Source organism: Strongylocentrotus purpuratus, unplaced genomic scaffold, assembly GCF_000002235.5.
Source record: "Strongylocentrotus purpuratus isolate Spur 01 unplaced genomic scaffold, Spur_5.0 spur5_scaffold_16, whole genome shotgun sequence".
NCBI lineage: Eukaryota > Metazoa > Echinodermata > Echinoidea > Camarodonta > Strongylocentrotidae > Strongylocentrotus > Strongylocentrotus purpuratus.
In genome coordinates, this window is record NW_022145601.1 from 15,639,962 (window position 1) to 15,659,477 (window position 19,516).

The 19,516-nt window shown below is 39.0% G+C and overlaps 1 protein-coding gene across 1 annotated transcript; it reads right to left on the minus strand.

Annotated features, from left to right (window-relative positions):
- Positions 1-1,542: 1,542 nt before the first annotated feature.
- LOC589758 (S-methylmethionine--homocysteine S-methyltransferase BHMT2) lies at positions 1,543-18,341 on the minus strand. Its single transcript, XM_030986891.1, has 8 exons — positions 17,905-18,341; positions 12,678-12,805; positions 12,028-12,234; positions 9,863-10,010; positions 9,205-9,393; positions 4,790-4,923; positions 3,670-3,764; positions 1,543-1,884 (listed from the first exon to the last, which is right to left on the minus strand). Exons 1-8 carry the CDS (start codon positions 18,065-18,067, stop codon positions 1,803-1,805), a joined length of 1,146 nt encoding a protein of 381 aa, XP_030842751.1. The 5' UTR covers positions 18,068-18,341; the 3' UTR covers positions 1,543-1,802.
- Between the last annotated feature and the right edge of the window lie 1,175 nt (positions 18,342-19,516).

Consider the following 19,516-nt stretch of genomic DNA (forward strand, 5'->3'; position numbering starts at 1 on the left):
CCGATCTCATCACGAAATCGTCACAGAGTTCATCTATGTTTACACTGTCCAGGATTGTTTGATGTCCATTGCAGATTGCTATTTTTGCGCTTCGCGCTTAACATTTAGCTCGTTGCTTTTTGACGCTGTGTCTTTGAATTTCGCGCACTGCATTTCTATGATGCTGTTGATTTAACAAATTGAATAAATTCATTAATTCCTAATGAAGCCGTATGAGCGAGAATTCAATTTATTCTTGTCTCATATACGGTTGTCTTATTTACTTCGTATGTATTTTGAAAATGAGATAGCAAAATGTGTATATTGATGGTTATCTTGCGAGTAATAACCATTAACTACTCTCATCGGGCTCTCATCCTTATTTTTTCTCTTCATTTTTTAAATTTTTTTAATGGTGAATTATTGGGGGGGGGGGGGTATATCCCCCCATTCCCCCCCCCCCCCCCCCCCCGGGATCGACACCCATGTAAATAGGTATATATCATGTCTATGTATTTTATTATTATATTTTACTTTTTTTTTAATATATCTTTCTGTATTGTATTCTAAATAATTATGTTGTACTCTCATACTCCTAGAAGGGGTCGATAGAGTCAAATAATATCTTAACTTCTTAAAATTCAAGTGAGCGCTGCATGAAGGGATCGGGAGCACACATTATCAATTATGCTGCTATTATAGAGAGAAATCGAGAGAGAGAGAACTTATATATGAGAACATATAGAAAAGAAGGGAAATGATCGGGAAACTAATTATAGGTAAATATCTTTCTTCTCTTTCTCTCTCTCTCTCTCTCTCTCTCTTTCTCTCTCTCTCAGTCTCTCTCTCTTTCTCTCTCTTTCTCTCTCTCTCTCTCTCTCTCTCTCTCTTTCTCTCTCTCTCTCTCAGTCTCTCTCTCTTTCTCTCTCTCTCTCTCTCTCTCTCTCTCCTCTCTTTAGTCTTAGAGTCACTCTATCTTTCTTTCTCTTTCTTTATGCTGCCTTCTCCTTCGTGTATCTCATCTTTCTTATATTACCAACAAAATATTATGCACTAACAATATCACAGTGCAATGACAAGGTTTATAATTATATTGAATGCATAACGTATATAAATAAGAAACTTGAATGGAAGTCCTATAAATAAAATAACATAGTAAAAATAGTGTTCACGTCATAGTAGACTAATTATTTATTTTGAGAGTCTAAAGCCGTCCGCCAATACCATACAACAGTATTATTTTTCTTTCTTTTTGAAAACAAGAAATAATAATGGAAAAAAAAGCGAATGAACAGGTAATGCTGGCTGCGAAATGTTCACGTCATAATAGATTGATTATTTATTTTGATAGTCTAAAACCGTCAGTCAAGACAGTACAATTTTTATTTTTTCTTTCATTTTGAAAACAAGGAAATACGGACTCGGCATGCATTTTATGTAAGTAACTCGATTTTTCGAGTAGGTTTATTTACACAGTCACAGAGTCACTGCACTCATCCACTTTGTTATAAAAGATGGACAGGGAGCAGAGGGTGGGGGAGAGGAGAGGGGGGGGGGGGGGGAGTACCAAATGTTGAGACGAAGATAGCTATCGGTTAGTAATATTGCTTATCGTTAATCTGTTGGATAACCGGGTATTGGGTAGAGGGCTATTATATCATCCCCGTTACCCAAAATAAGATGCCCTTTTAGGCAAGAGAAAAAAAAAACCCAGCATCTTTATTGAATAAGTGCCCACTGGTAAAGTATCTTGAATCAGGCTTCCTGAGAGTAATTTCAATTTGGAAAGAAATTTTCTTCTGAAATGAAACATTCCTTTCTTGCTAATCGACAATTTCCGCCAGTTTTCGGACCTTTTCGCGACCAGCTGCTGGAACCAAGTTTTTCCAATATTCTGGATTCGCCCTGCAGAGGGATTAAAAAAAATACAAGACAATACGAAATCAAACAACAAATTTGTCTTAAGGAAACATATGAGAGACAACATGAGCACTACGTTAGAATTTACATATGAATCATTCTGTGCGATGAGATGAACAAATCAACCTATGTAAAAAAAGATTGACCATATATCAATGTTAAAGGGATAGTTGAGTTCTGTTTTCAGACCTCAAATGCCTTCAAAGTGCACTGTTATTGCTCTTATTCTTATCTTTGACATTTATAGTGCCCTTTTCGAACCTAAAATTGCTATGAAGGTACTTTAAGAGAATATTTGACCAGGGGACAACCAATGTTTATGATAAAATGCTCACCGTAAAGGTTTTCATTTAAATTTTGCCTAAATGTCATGATCAACCAAATCACACGAATCCAGTTTTAAAAATCTGAAAATATTCAGCTTCAGAGGGGGCACATCCCCCATCAGATCCCCTACCCCCTGTGTGCACAATTGACACTGGCGACGCCAACACGTCATCAGGGGCGGCGGAGCAACTTCCAAAGTGGAGGGGGGGGGTCAAAAAAGGGCACTTTCTGGGGAAAAATTAGGGCACCTCCAAAGGGAAATCGAAAAAGCGAAAATATATATTTTTTTAGACGTTGGTTTAAACCCGTACATTATGATTATATTTTCAGTTTCTCTTTATACATTATACTTTGCAGCTGGGTGTGATGGTCTGAATATTCATTTGCGAGCGAGCGAAGCGAGTGAAAAAAAACAGATTTGTGAGGTCGCAGGGACACTTTAGAGAATTAAAAAGGGGCACTTATAATAAAGGAAAATGTGCATTTGTTGAAATAAAAGGGGTACTGATCAGACTTTAATAGGGGTATTTATCAGAGGTGAAAGGGGCTTTATGAGAAAGGGGGAAGTGACTCTTATCAAAAAGAAAAAGAGGCACATGATTAATTAAGCGGGGCACTTATCAGAAATGAAAAGGAGTTATTATGAGAAGGTGAAGGGGCACTTATAAGAACGAAAAAGAGCACTTTCTAGAAAGGAAAAGGAGCACGTATCAAAATAAAGGGGGCAGTTATCAGATTTGAATAGGGGCAATTATCGGAGGTAAAGAGCGCACTTATCTGAAGTGAAAAGGATTAACCTCTTGTACCTGAAAAGGGTAATTTGCCAGATATAAAAAGGGGCACTTATGAGAATGAAAAGGGACACTTTTCGTATGTGAAAATGGGCATTTAATTATCATAAGGGGCCCTTATTAGAAAGGAAAGGGTAAAATGTGTAAATAAAGGTTGGGCTTATCTGAGCTAAAAAGGGGTATCTCTCTTAAAATGGGAAGGGGCACTTCTTACAATGTAAAAAGGGCACCTCTCAGATTTGAATAAGTTAATTATTAGATAGGGCACTTATCAAAAATGAAAAGGGACACTTCTCGTAGTTGAAAAGGGGCACTTCTCGTAGTTGAAAAGGGGCACTAATTAGAGATTAAAAAGTATACTTATGAGGATGGAAAATTGACACTTATTGCAAAGGAAAATAGGTAATTGTCGAAGAAAAAAGGGCTCGTGTCAAAATAAAAGGGGGCACTTATCAGAGGTGAAAATGGGGAGGGGCACTCATAACAGAGTAAAAGGGCTACTTTTCCTACGTAAAAAGGAACACTTTTGGGGTAGGCTCCCCACTTAAAAACATGGCGGCACTGTGCCCCCTTGCCCCCCCCCCCCGGAGGGCCGCCTCTTCACGTAATCATCCCCCTTAGGCTAACCACAGATCTCCGTCACTGTACCTACCTCTTATGCTGTCTTACTCGAAACGCACGCTTAAGACTGCTATATCCATCAGATTTATCTCGTCCAGGAAATGAACGGCCTCTCTCTTCCGTCAGCTAAACATTTCGTTGGTCAAAAGAGAGAAAGCTATCAAGAGATTGATATTAGTTTTGAGAAGGCCAGGGGGTGTTTCACAAAGATCTGAAGTCGAACTTAACTCTAAGTTGGACTTATAAATTATGGAGAGCCATTTTTAGCCTTATATATTCAACAGTGAAAATCAAATATTTGTGACTTTTTATAAATTCCACACCAAGTCCCTGAAATCTCCTTGATAATAGAAATCATGAATGATTCGAAACAATATTTTATGCCTTTTAAAATAACTTTTACAAAACATGTTCATAGATGCCAACAGCTTTCCATAATCGTTAAGTTCAACTTAGGATCTTTGTGAAACACCCCCAGGGTTTATATGTTCTTTTTTAAATATTTCCACTCGGATTTGTTGTAATAAAAACAAAATCCCTTGCAATTTAAAGATTACCTTACATATCGAATGATAATCAGCGGCAGATTTAAGAGGGCACAGTACAAACGGCCTTTTTAAAACCACGTTTCCATACCCAGGCGCGGATCAAGGATTTCTTAGGGGGGGGGGGAGGCCCAAATTTGAAATCAATTTGAAATTTAAAATTTAAAATTTGAAATTTGTAACCGCTCGGCCGCCCCTGGATCCGCGCCTGTCCATACCCGTTAATATTAAATCAATGAACCGTGCAATGTATTTACAGCTAGACATCGGACATGCATTACGTATTCAGGGCGGATTCTATCATCCTGCCCCCTACCCACAGGTCCTCCCACCTCCATCCATTCTTATATTTTCGGAGAGGTCTAATTTATCTAGCCCGTGCTGGATCTCTTGTAATAAAGACGTGGTCTGTGATCCATATAGTCAAACCTGCTTTAGTGACCTCCTGTCTTCAAAGGCCACATTCGTTGTTTCCCTTGAAAATGGTTTCTCATTGAATCATGTACTAAAGGAACCTGTCTACAAAGACCACCTGTCTTCAAAGACCTCTTTTGTGTTTTCCTTGGGCGGTCGCTATAGACAGGTTTGACTGTAATGGATTCTCACCTCTTCTGCGATAGCTCTGATGTGGTAGGGTTCGAATCCACAGCACCCGCCGATGTACCTCACCCCCACTTCATCATACGCCCTGCGAGCAAACTCTCTGACGTCTGTCCGCGTAAGTGCTCTGGATTCCATTGCTACGTAGGAGAAAATATATGTTCATGGTCACTTATTATCTCAATGTTTTTCATCTTACCTACTCACTGCTAAAAAAACTAAGAATATGATATCAAGCTTTACACCAGCGTCAGTCCCTTTATTGCTTAAATGCAGGCTTTGCTACTTCAGCTAGAAGGGATTAGACCACCCAGCGAGACAGTGAGGTCACTGTGACAGGTGGCTATCTCATTAACTCAGCTCTCATTTAACATACGAACAAAAGGATCATGGGGGACCAACAGGCACCGATTGTGGAAGTTTTCTATATAGAGGGAGCAAGTATAGCTACAAGTAGGACAGTGTGCCTTTAAACGGCTTTCAGCTACACTGTAAAAAAGAATTTGTTCATTGGTAATTTTTACGTATTTTTTCCATGTAGAATTTACTTGAAAACATTAGTTTTGCCACTTACGCACAAAATTTAAGTCTTGCTAACTCAAACTTTCAATTTAGTAGAACATACGTGGAATATTTAAGTAAAATCAAATACATAAGAACTTTAAGTAATTTCAGCTTGTATTAATTTAGTAATTTTAACTCAAAATCAGAAATTATACGTATTACTCAAACAATTTATGTTGATTAGTCTTATCTTTTTAAAGTAAGGACCGATGCAGTGCGTAATAGAAATATTTACATAATTTATGAATATTCATTAAGACCAAATTAAACTCTTTTTTTTAAATAAAACAATTCTTTTGTGTGGTTGAATGAAAATGTAAGGACTTTAAAACATTTACTAATTCATTTAACATGGCTAAGCAAAGACAAGACAATTTTTAATTGTTACCCAGTTCAAAACAAATCAAAACTTGATATTTCAGGAAATTGTCAACCAATTTTCCTTTTAAGATGCTACGATCAAGTGTATATAAAATTTGGAGCCTTTCAATATGCAATAATAATTGAAGCGTATGTAATAGTTTGTGATGGTGGTAGATATATATTTACGGTTAAATCTTAAATAGAAGTAGTGTTAGTGATTAGTGGATGTTACTTGTTAGATTAGATGGGTACCAAATCGTGCAATATGTAATCCTATCATAGCTTTTTTTTAATTATCTAAAATGATTACAATACTTAAATTATTTACGTTAATGTAACTCGATTTAACTGAGTAAAAATTTATTCAGCAAAATAAGTAAATTCTACTTAAGATGCCTTAGGTAATATTTACTTAATAAAATAAGGCAATTCTTTTCCTCAATTTTATTGAGTTATTTCGACTATTATTTTTTTACAGTGTATAGGTGAAGACGACTCGTTCTTCTTCAATCGATCCTTACGATTGAGGCTCATGAGTCTGTCAAAAAACGGACAGTCCGAAAACATGATGCCTCCAGCCAGGGGCGTCGCTAGACCTTTTTCAGTGGGGGGGGGGGGGGGGGGTGTAGAGGCCAACGATTACCGACAAAAGTAGCCACCAATTACCGACAAAATTAAATGTCCACTATCTACAAAGTCAACCCTGTGAACCTGGGGCCGAAGGCTAAATTGTTTTTCCTATGGACTATCTATAGTACTTGCATAATTATGGTCATTTTCCTCGACGACATAAATATACGAATTATTTCAGCATCATAGCTATATATTTTAATGCAGGCGCGGAGCTAGGATCTTATTTTACGGAGGGGCGGTAGTGAGCAAGAGAATCACTTAAAAGCGCGCTCATTAGGGGTGTGTGGGTGATGGGCCTCCCGCGCGAAGCGCGGAAGCTTAGACGTTTCCTTAAATTATTAGGAAAAGAAGACGATTAATTGTACCGTTTTCGACTGGTAATCCTAGGCTGAATTAAGTTTTCCCCCCTCCCGCGCGTAGCGCGAAAGCTTTGACGTTTCATTAAATTATTATAAAAAAGAAGACGATTTGCTGTACCATTCTCGACTGTTTATCCTTTTCTAAATTCAGTATCCCCCCCTCCCGCGCAAAGCACGGAAGCTTTGACTTTTCATTAAATTATGAGAAAAAGCAGGCGATTCGGTGTACTTTTCTCGACTCTTAATCCTAATCTGAATGAAGCTTCCCCCCTCCCGCGCGAAGCGCGGAAGTTTTGACGTTTCATTAAATTATTAGAGAAAGAAGACGATTCGTCGTACCGTTTTCGACTCTTAATAACCCCTATTCATCTGAATTCAGGTTCCCCCTCTCACGCGAAGCGCGAAAGCTTTGACGTTTCCTCATATCATTAGAGAAAGAACACGATTCGTTGTACCGTTTTCGACTCTAAATAAGCCCTATTGATTTTGTCTGAATTCAGTTTCCCCCTCTTGCGCGAAGCGCGGAAGCTTTGACGTTTCCTTAAATTATTAGAGAAAGAAGACGATTCGTCGTACTGTTCTCGACTCGTTTAAATGAAGTTTTCCCCTTCCGCGCGAAGCGCGGAATATTTGGCGTTTCATCACAATATAAAGAAAGGAAAACGATTAGTCGTACCGTTGTTGACTCTTAAACCTTGTTTGAATTTAGTTTCCCCGAAATTTTAAACCTCTGATTTCTTTAGCTGATATTATAGGAAAGTGAAACTTCGAGAAAATACAAGTATTGTAGTTGTAGTCACTCTCGAAGTCGTCACAGCGGATAAAAAGTCACAGTTCGTAGGGAAAAAAACTTGTCGGCCGACCGACAATATACATCTCACCGACTTCAAACTTATGCATTAATATAGTACATGAGGATCGAGCAAGAATACCGACACAGCAGACCCGACACAGCAACATATTTACCCGTGTCTTTCTTGCTCCCTCGACGAGACGACTCCACCCAACAACCCCCTTCTCTCTTTTACTCCCACTCCTCCTCTCTCAGACTCTTACCTCCCCTCTCTCTCCTCTCTCTCATCCCCATTTCTTTTGTTTCCCTTCACTCTTTTTTCTTCTTTTTTTCCTTTTCTTTCTGTTCTTTCTTTTCCTTTCTTTCCTCTCCTCCCTTTTTTTCTCTTTCTTTCTTCTCTTTTCTTTCCTTTCTTTTCCTTTCTTTCTTTTCCTTTCTTTCCTTTTTTTTCCTTTTCTTTTTTTCTTTTCTTTCCCTTTCCCTCTCTTTTTTCCCTCTCTTTTTTTCCCTCTCCTTTTTTCCCTCTCTTTTTTTCCCTCCCCCTTTTCTCTTTTTCCCGACGGCAGCGCAATTTTACCGACAATATCCTGACAGGTGGGGGGGGGGGGGGGTGTCGCACCCCCCAAACCCCCCCTTTGGCGACGCCCCTGCCTCCAGCACCATTTTCAGTGGCGGAGGCACTACAAAATTAAAATATCTAAATGTAGATGATGATGATGATGACGACGACGGTGAATATAACGATGATGATAGGGATGACGGTGATGGTGATCGTGATGACGATGGTTATAATGATGATATTAACTATGATGATAACTTTTGCTATCCCCACGTAAACAAAAAATATTACCACCACTACCACTACCACCCCTCAAACAAATCACATCACTACCACCACAATCACTACCACCACTACCATTACCACCACATCACACCACTACCACCACTACCACTGCCACCACTACCTCCACATCACATCACTACCACCACCATCACTACCAACACTACCATTACCAACACATCACAGCACTACCACCACTACCACTGCAACCACTACCACCACATCACATCACTACCACCACCATCACCACATCACATCACTACCACCACTACCATTACCACCACATCACACCACTACTACCACTACCACCACATCACCTCACTACCACCACCATCACTACCACCACTTCCGTTACCACCACATCACACCACTGCCACCACATCACACCACTACCACCACATCACATCACTACCACCACCATCACTACCACCACTACCATTACCACCACATCACACCACTGCCACCACATCACACCACTACTACCACTACCACCACATCACATCACTACCACCACCATCACTACCACCACTACCATTACCACCACATCACACCACTGCCACCACATCACACCACTACTACCACTACCACCACATCACGCCACTACCACATAGTGGCGGATCCAGGGGAAGGGGAGCCCGGGGGGGGGCGGACCCCACCCCTGGCAAACAAAAAGTAACCCCCAAAAAGGGTAACCACAATTTTATTGTGCAAGGGGGGAGGGGGGGGGGGGTGTGTTGAGTTAAAAAATAATAAAACAAAGATTAGGCCTATATTTGAGTGTCCCCCCCCCCCCAGCATCACCTACCATCACCATCATCACCACAACCCACCAACTATACCACATTGCACCACCACCGCCACCACCTACCGAATGGGAACTCGGGCAGCACGGAATAACCCCTTGGATCATCCGTTATCTCTTGTGCGTGGTAACCCAAGGGTTGTGCCATCAGGTATCTTTGAAGACCAGCCTTCTCCAATCCTTCCTTCATCATCGCCAGCGTCTTGAGGGCGGTGTCCGGGTCGTAGCAACAGTTCACACCGATCACATCAGCCCCTGTAGAATAACAAGCAAAATGGTTCACATCGAGGGTTCAGTGACACAAAGACGTAACTACATTTTGGCCATTTTGGCCAAAAGTGGTTTCTATGTCACTGAACACTTGGGCTTTAAGGATTTAAGTTTATGTTTCACTAGCCATTGACATGATTATCGCGATGATTATCATGATCAGTATCATCGTCACCCTAATTAACGCCACTATTTCGACCATTCTTTCTCATGCAAACACAAAACAATTATTATTTATAACAATATCCTTAAAAAGCTTTTGTAAGTTTTGTATCTTTTTAATAAGCATGCGTACTAACGTTATCTCAGTTACCACATCTTTCGTGAAATCTAGACAAAAACATTAAAAAAAAATTCTTCTGAATTCTCTTTTTCTTCTTTGATTGTTCCAACAAGTTGATACTGACAAATGTTTCGATATTAAAGATCACACCCCCTGGTCACGCCTACCTACCAGCTTTAGCCATCCTCACTGCCACATCTCCGGGTGCCACGCCCACCTGGTCCCCTATAACGGATATTCTCATGGTACAGGCGACTGGTAGACCGGTCTCGGCCATCACCTCGACCGCCCACTCAGCCTCCTCCACGAACGCAAAGAACTGAACAATGACGATAGAGGAGATGGATTCAATAATTAATTAATCAATTAATTAATTCATTCATTCATTCATTCGTGCATGTAACTATGTGTCATCAGAATATTCAAAGTTACATTGAATCTCGTACGTTGCGTTATACGGATAATTGAAATATTATTGTGGGAGAAATAGAGAGAGAGAGAGAAAAAGAGAGAGAGAGCGAGAGAGAGAGAGAGAGAGAGAGAAAGTGGGGAGGGGGTCAGTAGTTAGATTTACTTATTTCATTAAACATGTCTACCTAGTTCTCTGACTATCTCCTTCTCTCCCCCTCTTCTCCCTTCCCCCTCTCTCTCTCTCTCCCCTCTCTCCCTTCACCCTCTCTCTCTCTCTCTCTCTCTCTCTCTCTCTCTCTCCCCCTCTCTCTTCTCTCAAGCTTCCTCTCCTCTCCCTGTCCTCTTCCTCGCTCTCTCTCTCTATTTATCTCTTTCTCTCCAATCCTCTCTTTCCCCTCAATCCTACCCCAGTTTCTCTCTCCATTTTCTTCACAGTCCCAAAGAGCAACTCTCACCAAACTTATTCAGAGGTAGTCACAGCCGTTCGGGGGTATGTGCAGGCGCACAGGAAGCAGTTAGGGATTAGAGGGGGGGGGGGGAACATCCCAGGGGGCTCACCTTCCAGGGGCAGTGGCGTAATGAGCAAAAGCATTTGAGGGGTAGAAGAAAAAATCTACATCACCACCACTATAATACATGTTACATGTAGGCCCCGGGGAACGTATTTCAAAGTGGAGTATTAACAATCAGGTAGAGCGTAGCGATGAAGCGAGTGGAACGTAATTTGGCATGGGGCCCCCGGAAGCTCAGGGTTTTTTAGGAATTAAATTACGGTCAGATAAGCATATTTAGATACCTTATTTGTGACACTGGCACAGCAATGATTGGCGGGGGTCAGGGGCATTAGGCATTTAAATACGGTCTGATGAGCATCCAGGGGCCGCCTTTAGGGGCCCTTGGTGGGGTCCAGGGGGCAGATCCCCGGGAAGCTCAGAGGTTTTGGGTATTTAATTACGGTCAGATGAGCATAATATTTTGATACCTTAATTTGTGACACTTGCAGGTCACTCACTCTCTTTTTCTTTCTTTGTTTTTTATTTTCCCCTTTTACATACTTTTTCAAAAAGTGAGGGGGATGGGGCTCGACCCCCGAGGCTCACCATTCTGCAGGGCCTGACATGAACTCTTATACATAAGAATATTTTTTTGCCTGACTGTAAATTTGGGAATTTGTAATTTTCCAACAAAAGCATAAAAAGGTATAATCTTAAAAAGTTGAGAAGAATCCCGGAAAATTATGTTATTTCAGCAACATTTGTAAATCACTGGTATCGAACTTTAATTAAACCACGTTAGAATTTTATTTTGGAGGGCAACTGCCTCCCAAGCCCCCCCCCCCAATCAGTACGCTATTGCTCATTCTTCTCACCCCTATAATAAAAATAAACACACACACGCTTTCCCATCCTTTCACAATATTTCCACGATATGCCCGTATCGCTATTACAAAATTCTCAATTGATAAATATAGGGGCATGTAGAATGTTTTTAGGAAATTGAATTCCTGTTTACTTTCCTCTTTGAATGGTATATAATTTGTATGTGATTCAATTCAGTTTTTTTTGTTGTTGTGGTAAATACAAACAATTTTTACTCCTTTACTGCTTATTTTTTTTCGGAGGGGGGGGGGGAGGAGGAGATGCGAAATACGTTTTGCCCCCCCCCCTCCCCAACTTCCGGCGCCTTTGGGTATGTGGCCGTGCTATTATGAATGGGGAACAAGAAAGGAGGAAGAGATAAAATAGTACAAGCAAAGGCAACGAGAATGATAATATGGTAAACACAACCGTTTCAGCCGTCCCAATAACCTTTTTCGCCTAATCAATGTCCTCTCGCATTTCCCGTGCCCCCCCCCGACACCACCATGTGCCGCCCCCTTCCCACCCCGAGGGCTAGACCTAAGCTACGTCATGGTACACACAAACCTCTCCTAGTAAGAAGTCAACTCCCTTCTTGACGAAGATGTCGCACTGTTTCTTGAACTCATTTTGGACAAACTCCTTCCCGGCGCCATGGCAGGCGCCATCTTTCCGATAGGCGTTGACGTTTGAAACGCTTCCCGCTACCAGAGCCCCGCCCTCGTTTGCTACCTCCCGGGCGAGATCACATGCTCTATGATTGATCTCAGAGACCTAATGTGCAGAATATAAATAATGAAAAATCAATCACAAAATTGTTATCTTTCTTTGACAATCTAACATTAGGAATTTATTATATTTATTCTTTAATTAAAAACACAAAATCCTAAATGAACTTAATTTGTAAAGCAATTGTCAGATCTTTCAAGATAATGGTATAGGCTAATGTATGATAAATTTATCAGGAGAAAAAACAGTGAGAAGGGATAGGGGAGAGAGATTGAGAGAGAGAGATAACTGTAATATGTAATGAGGGCTAAAACCTACACGAACAAAATAGAGAAAAGGAGAAAAGATGATAAATCAGGTATTAATATGAGGAGGAGGAGAAGAAGGACAAACAGGAGAAGGAAAAGGAAAAGAAGAAGAAAAAGAAGAGAGGAGGAAGAGGAGGAGCAGAAGGAGGAGGATGAGATGTGTTGAAGTAGGACACTCACACTTTTCATGTCATTGGAGTTCTTTTCGTGCTCATTTTTCATTTTCAGATTATCTTCCGTAGCGCAGTAAGTGAACGTCTGAATTACATCTGCGCCTGCTCGGAGGAACTCTCGATGAAGTTGTTTGACTGAAAGTTAAAGTTGATATACGTGTGTAAGACATCCAGCAACCATGAAATGAATGATAATAATATTAACGAAGCTGGTTATCTATCTGTTTGTATTTGTATTTTCATTTGAAATCCAACCTCAAGTTTTGGTTGTAGTGAAGAAATAATTATCAAACGCGTTTCTGTCATTTACCAGGACAGAGTAATAATAATACTAATAATATCATTCGGGGTTTGATTATTAATTTTAAGCGTTAATGCATCTTTGAAGTCTCTTTGCAGATATACTAGTACCCTGGTCATCATGGTCATATAGGATTCAGGCTTGCTCGCACACAATGTATGCACATTCTCCACTCTCTGTGGAGAATTCGAATCAGGCATGCCCTTTTACAGAGGCTCACAATGTTGAGCAAACTGCATACAGTTTTGCGTCATATCGGGTAGCCCATTTTACAACGAGTGGGGAGAAATAAAGTTCATCACTTAACGCCTTGCTTAACGAAATAAGTGCCGTGTCGGGGATCGACCCTACGACCTTCGAGTCTCCGTAATTTCATATGTTTTTTTCACAATAATTACAAAAGTGTACACATGACTAAAATGTATACAAGGCAACCAACAGCGAGAAATAAAAAAAACCCCACATCAATATTTTTAAAAAGTCGTCAGCGAATCATATAGACATTGGCGATTTAAAAGCAAGTTTAAATATATCGCTACTAACAGGATAACACATTATAATTGATTTTATGGAGGGGCCTAGCCAACGTAGAGGTGTCGTGGTCGAGTGGATACGTCGCCGGACTGTCGATCTCAATGTCCGCGGTTCGAGTCCCGCCGCGGCACTAATATCCTTTGGCAAGACATTGATCTACATTTAACACACTCAACCCAGGTGATATAAATGGGTACCTGGCAGGAATTAATTGCTTGAAATGCTGGAGCGCTGTAATGGCAGCTAGGCTAAAGCCGGTGTAATAATAAATGCGCCTCGGAATAGAATTTCTAGATAGACGGCGCTATAAAAATACCGTAGTCAATATGTGATCGTATCAAACTATTCATTCATATAACAATTTTTAAATTCTTTTCGGCAAATAATATTTAATTAGTTTTATACATGATATGGTTCTAGATATTTTGGAGACAGTTTTCGATATATGTATAACCCAATTTAAACAATTATCAAATATTACACCAAGATATTTGAATTCATTTACAACTTCTATAACATTATCTGTGTAAATCAGGCGTACAGTTTGACTTTTGATTCGTTTTCTTGTCCCAAATAACATGGTCTTACACTTCTTAATATTCAACAATCTTTTCCAATGTGGTGAACTATTTTTTGAAACTCACATTTAAGTGTTTTCTTAACAAGGGTAATGTCTTTGCTTTGGCAAAATATTGCCGCATCATCGGCGTATAAACATATTGTAGTATTTTCACAATAGGGCAAATTACAGAGGTCATTAATAAAAAGAGTGAAAAGAAGGGGGCCAATATTGATCCTTGTGGGATTCCAGTATTACACCACTAAATCCAGATTGAGCACCTTTAACCACGACGCATTGTATTCGACTCGGATCACTTAAGTAACTTTTAAACTAGGCCAATTCTTTTCTAATTTGTAGAGTAAAATCAATTGTGTAATAAACATGCTCCCATTGTTAGTGTACGCAGACAAATCAATGGATCACCGTGGATAACGGGTGATTATTTGAAATTAGCTCATGAGCGTGATTTTTTTAAAGGCGAAATTTGATAAATCCCGAAATGATGATGAGTGGAATAAATACAAAAAGAAGAGAAATGCTGTAAATAATCTTAACAAAAACTTAAAAGAGAATTATTACTATTTTTCTGAGTTTAATGAGCACCTTGGTGATTCCCGCAAAACTTGGAAAACATTAAAGAAAGTGTCGTTAAAGAAGAAATCGGGAGATAGAATCGAGCTGATAAAGGATGGATATGTAATTGATGATTCTGAGTGTATTGCATCAATGAACATTTCACTCAAACTGCTAGTCGACATGATACTGAACATACCTTTAATGAATTACATGGATTTATTGATAGAATCTTCTCGTGTGTTTCTATAGCAGAGGATTTTGTTCTCAAAGAGCTTTCCAAATTATCTATTTTCAAATCTAGTGGTATTGACAATCTACATCCACGTCTTTTCAAGCTTGCTTCACCATTCATTACAAAACCACTTACACATTTGTTAAATTGTTCACTCTCCACTGGTTTTGTTCCTGTTGAATGGAAGAGCGCAAGGGTAACGCCTATTTTTAAGGGCGGAGACAAGAAAAGACCATCCAACACTATCGCCCGATTTCGGTTCTTTCACATATTGTTAAGATTTTAGAAAAGGCAGTATACACTCCCAATTGTATGATTATCACAATGATAATGGTCTTCTTAGTGATAGGTAATCGGGCTTCCGACCGCTTCACTCAACAGGAACGGCGCTAGTTGATGTAAACGATTTCTTACTATTAAAGGGGATAGATAGGGGTCTTACATCCGGAGCAATTTTTTTTTTGGACCTGAAACGTCCGTTCGATTCGGTGAATCACGATATTAAACTCGATTTGAAATATGCCCATACAATTCAACACCATTGCTTCAGTGAAAATTAGACCATGGAAGTTTTTCCCCGTCACTCACAAACTTAGCTTAGTCAATTTACGAAGAGATCTAAACCTACTAATAGCTGGCTTTTTCGAAATACACCCCTTCTTCATTCAATTCAATTCAATTCAAAATGGTTTATTTCAAATAAAACTTTCATCGCGGCGTTTAGCCGAATTACAAAAGTTTACAAACCAAATTAATAACACATAATGTAATATATAATATAGCATAACATGATATATTGAATTTGTAAAATAAATCAGTATAAATACGAGAAATATAGCTTATTGCAACATATGGAACCATACATTAGAAAGAAATCTGAATTAAATAGCTTTAAATAGCACTGAAATCATGTGAAAGAAGGACTAAAGTAAGCAATAAGCGGTAAACGGAGCAAGTGTATGTGGTGGAAAAAATCGAGAGTAAAACTGACAGGTGAGGAGTAACGTTTGCAAATACAATGTAACTTATTGAAATTAAGAGTGGGATAAATTTACAGAGGAAGAGTGTTAAAAGGCTGAGAGGGGAAAAGGTATAGGAAGTAGTAGTCGAAAGCGACAATGGAAAATTCATATAAGAGGATACGGAAAAGAAGGGAAAAGAAGGGAAAGGAAGAAGAAGAGGAAGAAAAAGAAGAAGAAATGGAAGGAGGGGAAAAAAGAGGAAAAAGAAGTAGAAGAAAGAGAAGATAAAGATAAAAGAGATAAAAGATTTAAATTACAACACAAAGTGGAAATATACAACCATGCCTAAAGTAGACAAGAGATAAGCTATTGTCACATGACAGATTCAGTTAAATTCAATTAAGTTCATACAATATGGTAAAACTAGGTTGAAATGGAAGGGTGTCAAAGAACAACAAAGCAAAACAAAACAAAAAAGTGATGAAATTGCCGAGCCTGAATGGTACAAGAAAAGGAGCATCATTCATCGTTTACTTTGGTTAAGTGCACGGATGAGGTACGGAATTGGACTATTTTGCATTCGTTTAGTTTTACATCTGAGTTCAGGAATTTGGGGTTTACGTCTTAGTGTTCTAGTATTATTTTCCAGAGGGAAATACTGTTTGAATTGATCAGTGTAGAGTAGGGTCTTTTGGAAGAACGACAAGCACAAACTCTGTCTTCTATCAGAGAGAGATTCGATTTTCAATTCATCTAGGACAGTGTCATAAGTTGAGTAACGTGCACCGATAATCACTCTCAAAACTCGCTTTTGGACTCTTTCTAACCTGGTGATTTGGTTTTTGGTGAGACCTCCATTCCATACAGGGGCTGCATATTCAATGACAGGCCTTATGTAGCACATGTAAGCATATGAATTTTACTGTTTGCTCTCTTGATGATATTATTTATGTTTTGATCCCATTTTAAGTCATTCTGAATAATGACTCCTAATATTTTGGTGGCTTTCACAGTAGCCAGTTCATGATTTCCGGTAGAAACTGCAGGATCGATTTGGGGAACCCGTAGGAAACAAACATTCATTTGAGCACATTTTGGGGGGTTCATCTTCATGTGATTATGATCACACCAGGTTAGAAGATAGTCCATAGACTTTTGTAATTCAGATGGTTGGTCAAAGTTCCTACATTCAACAATTGACAGATCATCCACATACTTGAATGTAGTTGAGTTCTGAAAAGATGGGTTAACGTCATTTACCATTGCTAGAAATATTATTGGACCTAATTTAGACTTCAGATTGACATACACTAAAGAATGATCCCCAAAGAAATTACATCTGAATGGAAGAATAGAATGAATGGATTATCATGCATAAGCAATTAGGAACATAACCCTGTACGTAGCACAAATCGTTTGCTATTAGTCCTACATGTATCTAGTTTCAAGTAGTTGTCGATTTTTGTATTTGACACCGGCAGATCGGTGTTTTTGAGCAAATTTTACGTTGTGCTAAGGCCATACAGTAGTAGAACTACTTATTTTTAAGTCAATCCAATTCATTAATGGATTTATGTTGATAATACTGTGCAGCCTTATGCTGAATTGCGTATGTTCACAGCAATTTCTCAAAAACCAGTATACTTTTAGTGCTATTAGAAGTAGTATTAGTAGAAGAAGAAGAAGAAGTAGTAGTAGTAGTAGTAGTAGTAGTAGTAGTAGTAGGAGTAGAAGCATTAGTAGTGGTAGAAGTAGTAGAAGTAGTAGTAGTAGTAGTAGTAGTAGTAGAAGTAGCTTTTATAACTTTGTTAGAATGAATGGGGTTTTATTATGTAAATAATATCTATCATTCAGTACTCAAAAAAATATTTTGACAACACAGCTAAAATGGACTATCTAACACATTTGCATCTATCTAAACTTACATCATTTATTATTCGTAATATATGGTCCTATATTTTAGACAAAGATTTAAGTACATGGTTTTAGAATACTAAAGGAAAAAACCCTAACCAACCATCCATCAACCAACCAAATAGACAAACTAACAAACACACAATTTCTGACCTGCGTCTGGATATTGTAAAGTCGCTTCTGGGGTCCAGCTGCCAGCCATTACGTAACCCCTCTTCTCGAGAGTAATCAACATACTCCCATCGCCAACCACAGGACCGTCGGCGAGTCGCTCCAAGAGTCCTTTTGTTGAAGAGGACGACAATGACGACGACATAGCTGATCGAAACACGTCAGTTCAATAGGAAAATGTTCAGAAATCTAAACCATGCAAGGATGCCAGGTTGAGTTGGATTGGTTTAGCGGTACAGACCGTACAGTTGGCTGTCTTTGGCTACAAACAGACTCGGACGTGCCCCACTTAGTCACCCTTTTCGGATGGTGACGTTACTTGAAGGTTGGTCACCAGAGACAATTAGTCAAATTTGATAGATACACGCCTGTAAAAGCGTCTTGCTTTTGCAGGTAACATATATAGACCTAGCGTTTAGAGACTTCGGTGGTAAGCGCTTTATAAGTAACGTTTATATCATTATTATTATTACCTACTAGTGCGCGACAAACCTTAAACAGTGGTTTTGTATGGACCAAGGTAGATGGGCCTCCCCGGGAAACCAGATCGAATTTACAGCTCCAAACCTCGATGCATGCTAACAATATAAAATGCATTCTGTATAATATCAATACAGGTTAAAGTCCAATCCCCTTTCAAACTGACTCCCCGCGTGAACTATGGGTGATATCTAACATGAATCGAATTCCAAAGATGATGAATGCCGCTATAACTTACCGAAAGGGTTTAATGATCAATTTTGATTCAATGATGAATCGTGCAGTTTCCTGCATGTGAAAATACGAAGCTCAACAGAAAATATGGATTTACTAGAAAGCTTACTCATTTCCTTATGTCATTCAATCTCCGCCATAAGTATCACAGAAACATAGCTGTATAAATATTCCTCTTTCCTGATGAAGTTTACGAATTAATTATTTATTCATACGAAAAGGAAGAGGATGTTGCGCTGCATTATATTATATTGAAAGTTTTATATAATTTAAAATCAGACAGGATTTATGTTTTCTGAATAAAATGCAGAGGCGTTATTTTTTAAAGACTATTTAATAAAAACCCATTGTTTTCAAAGGACGGTGAAACTTAGATGGTTTCAGAGTAAAATTACATATGGTAGAGTCACCAACAATGGCCGCATGTAGATCATACACCGTCTTTTGTATCACTCCCCCCCCCTTAATTCCTGAAGTTTTCGATAAATAGCGTGTCAAGAAAACCAAGAAAAAAAGGTATTACGCCTCCGCTTTACGCTCTCTTTTAACCATTTTGAACTTCATATTAAATAACCCTTTTACTTTGCTCGAACGACATTATACGATGATGAGACAAAGCACTCTCCTGCCTTGTACAGGATGTCACTTTCAGTCACTACTCACTTTTTACATTGGTGCTAATTTGCCACACGATCCATAATACCTCAGTCACACCGATTCAAAATCAACGAATGTTTGGCCATTCGGCGAAATGTATTTTTTGTTTGGTCTCTTGTTATAAAAATAATAAATATAATAATTAAAACGAAAGTAATACTAATTATATTATCATTAAAATAATTTCTATATATATATATATATATATATATATATATATATT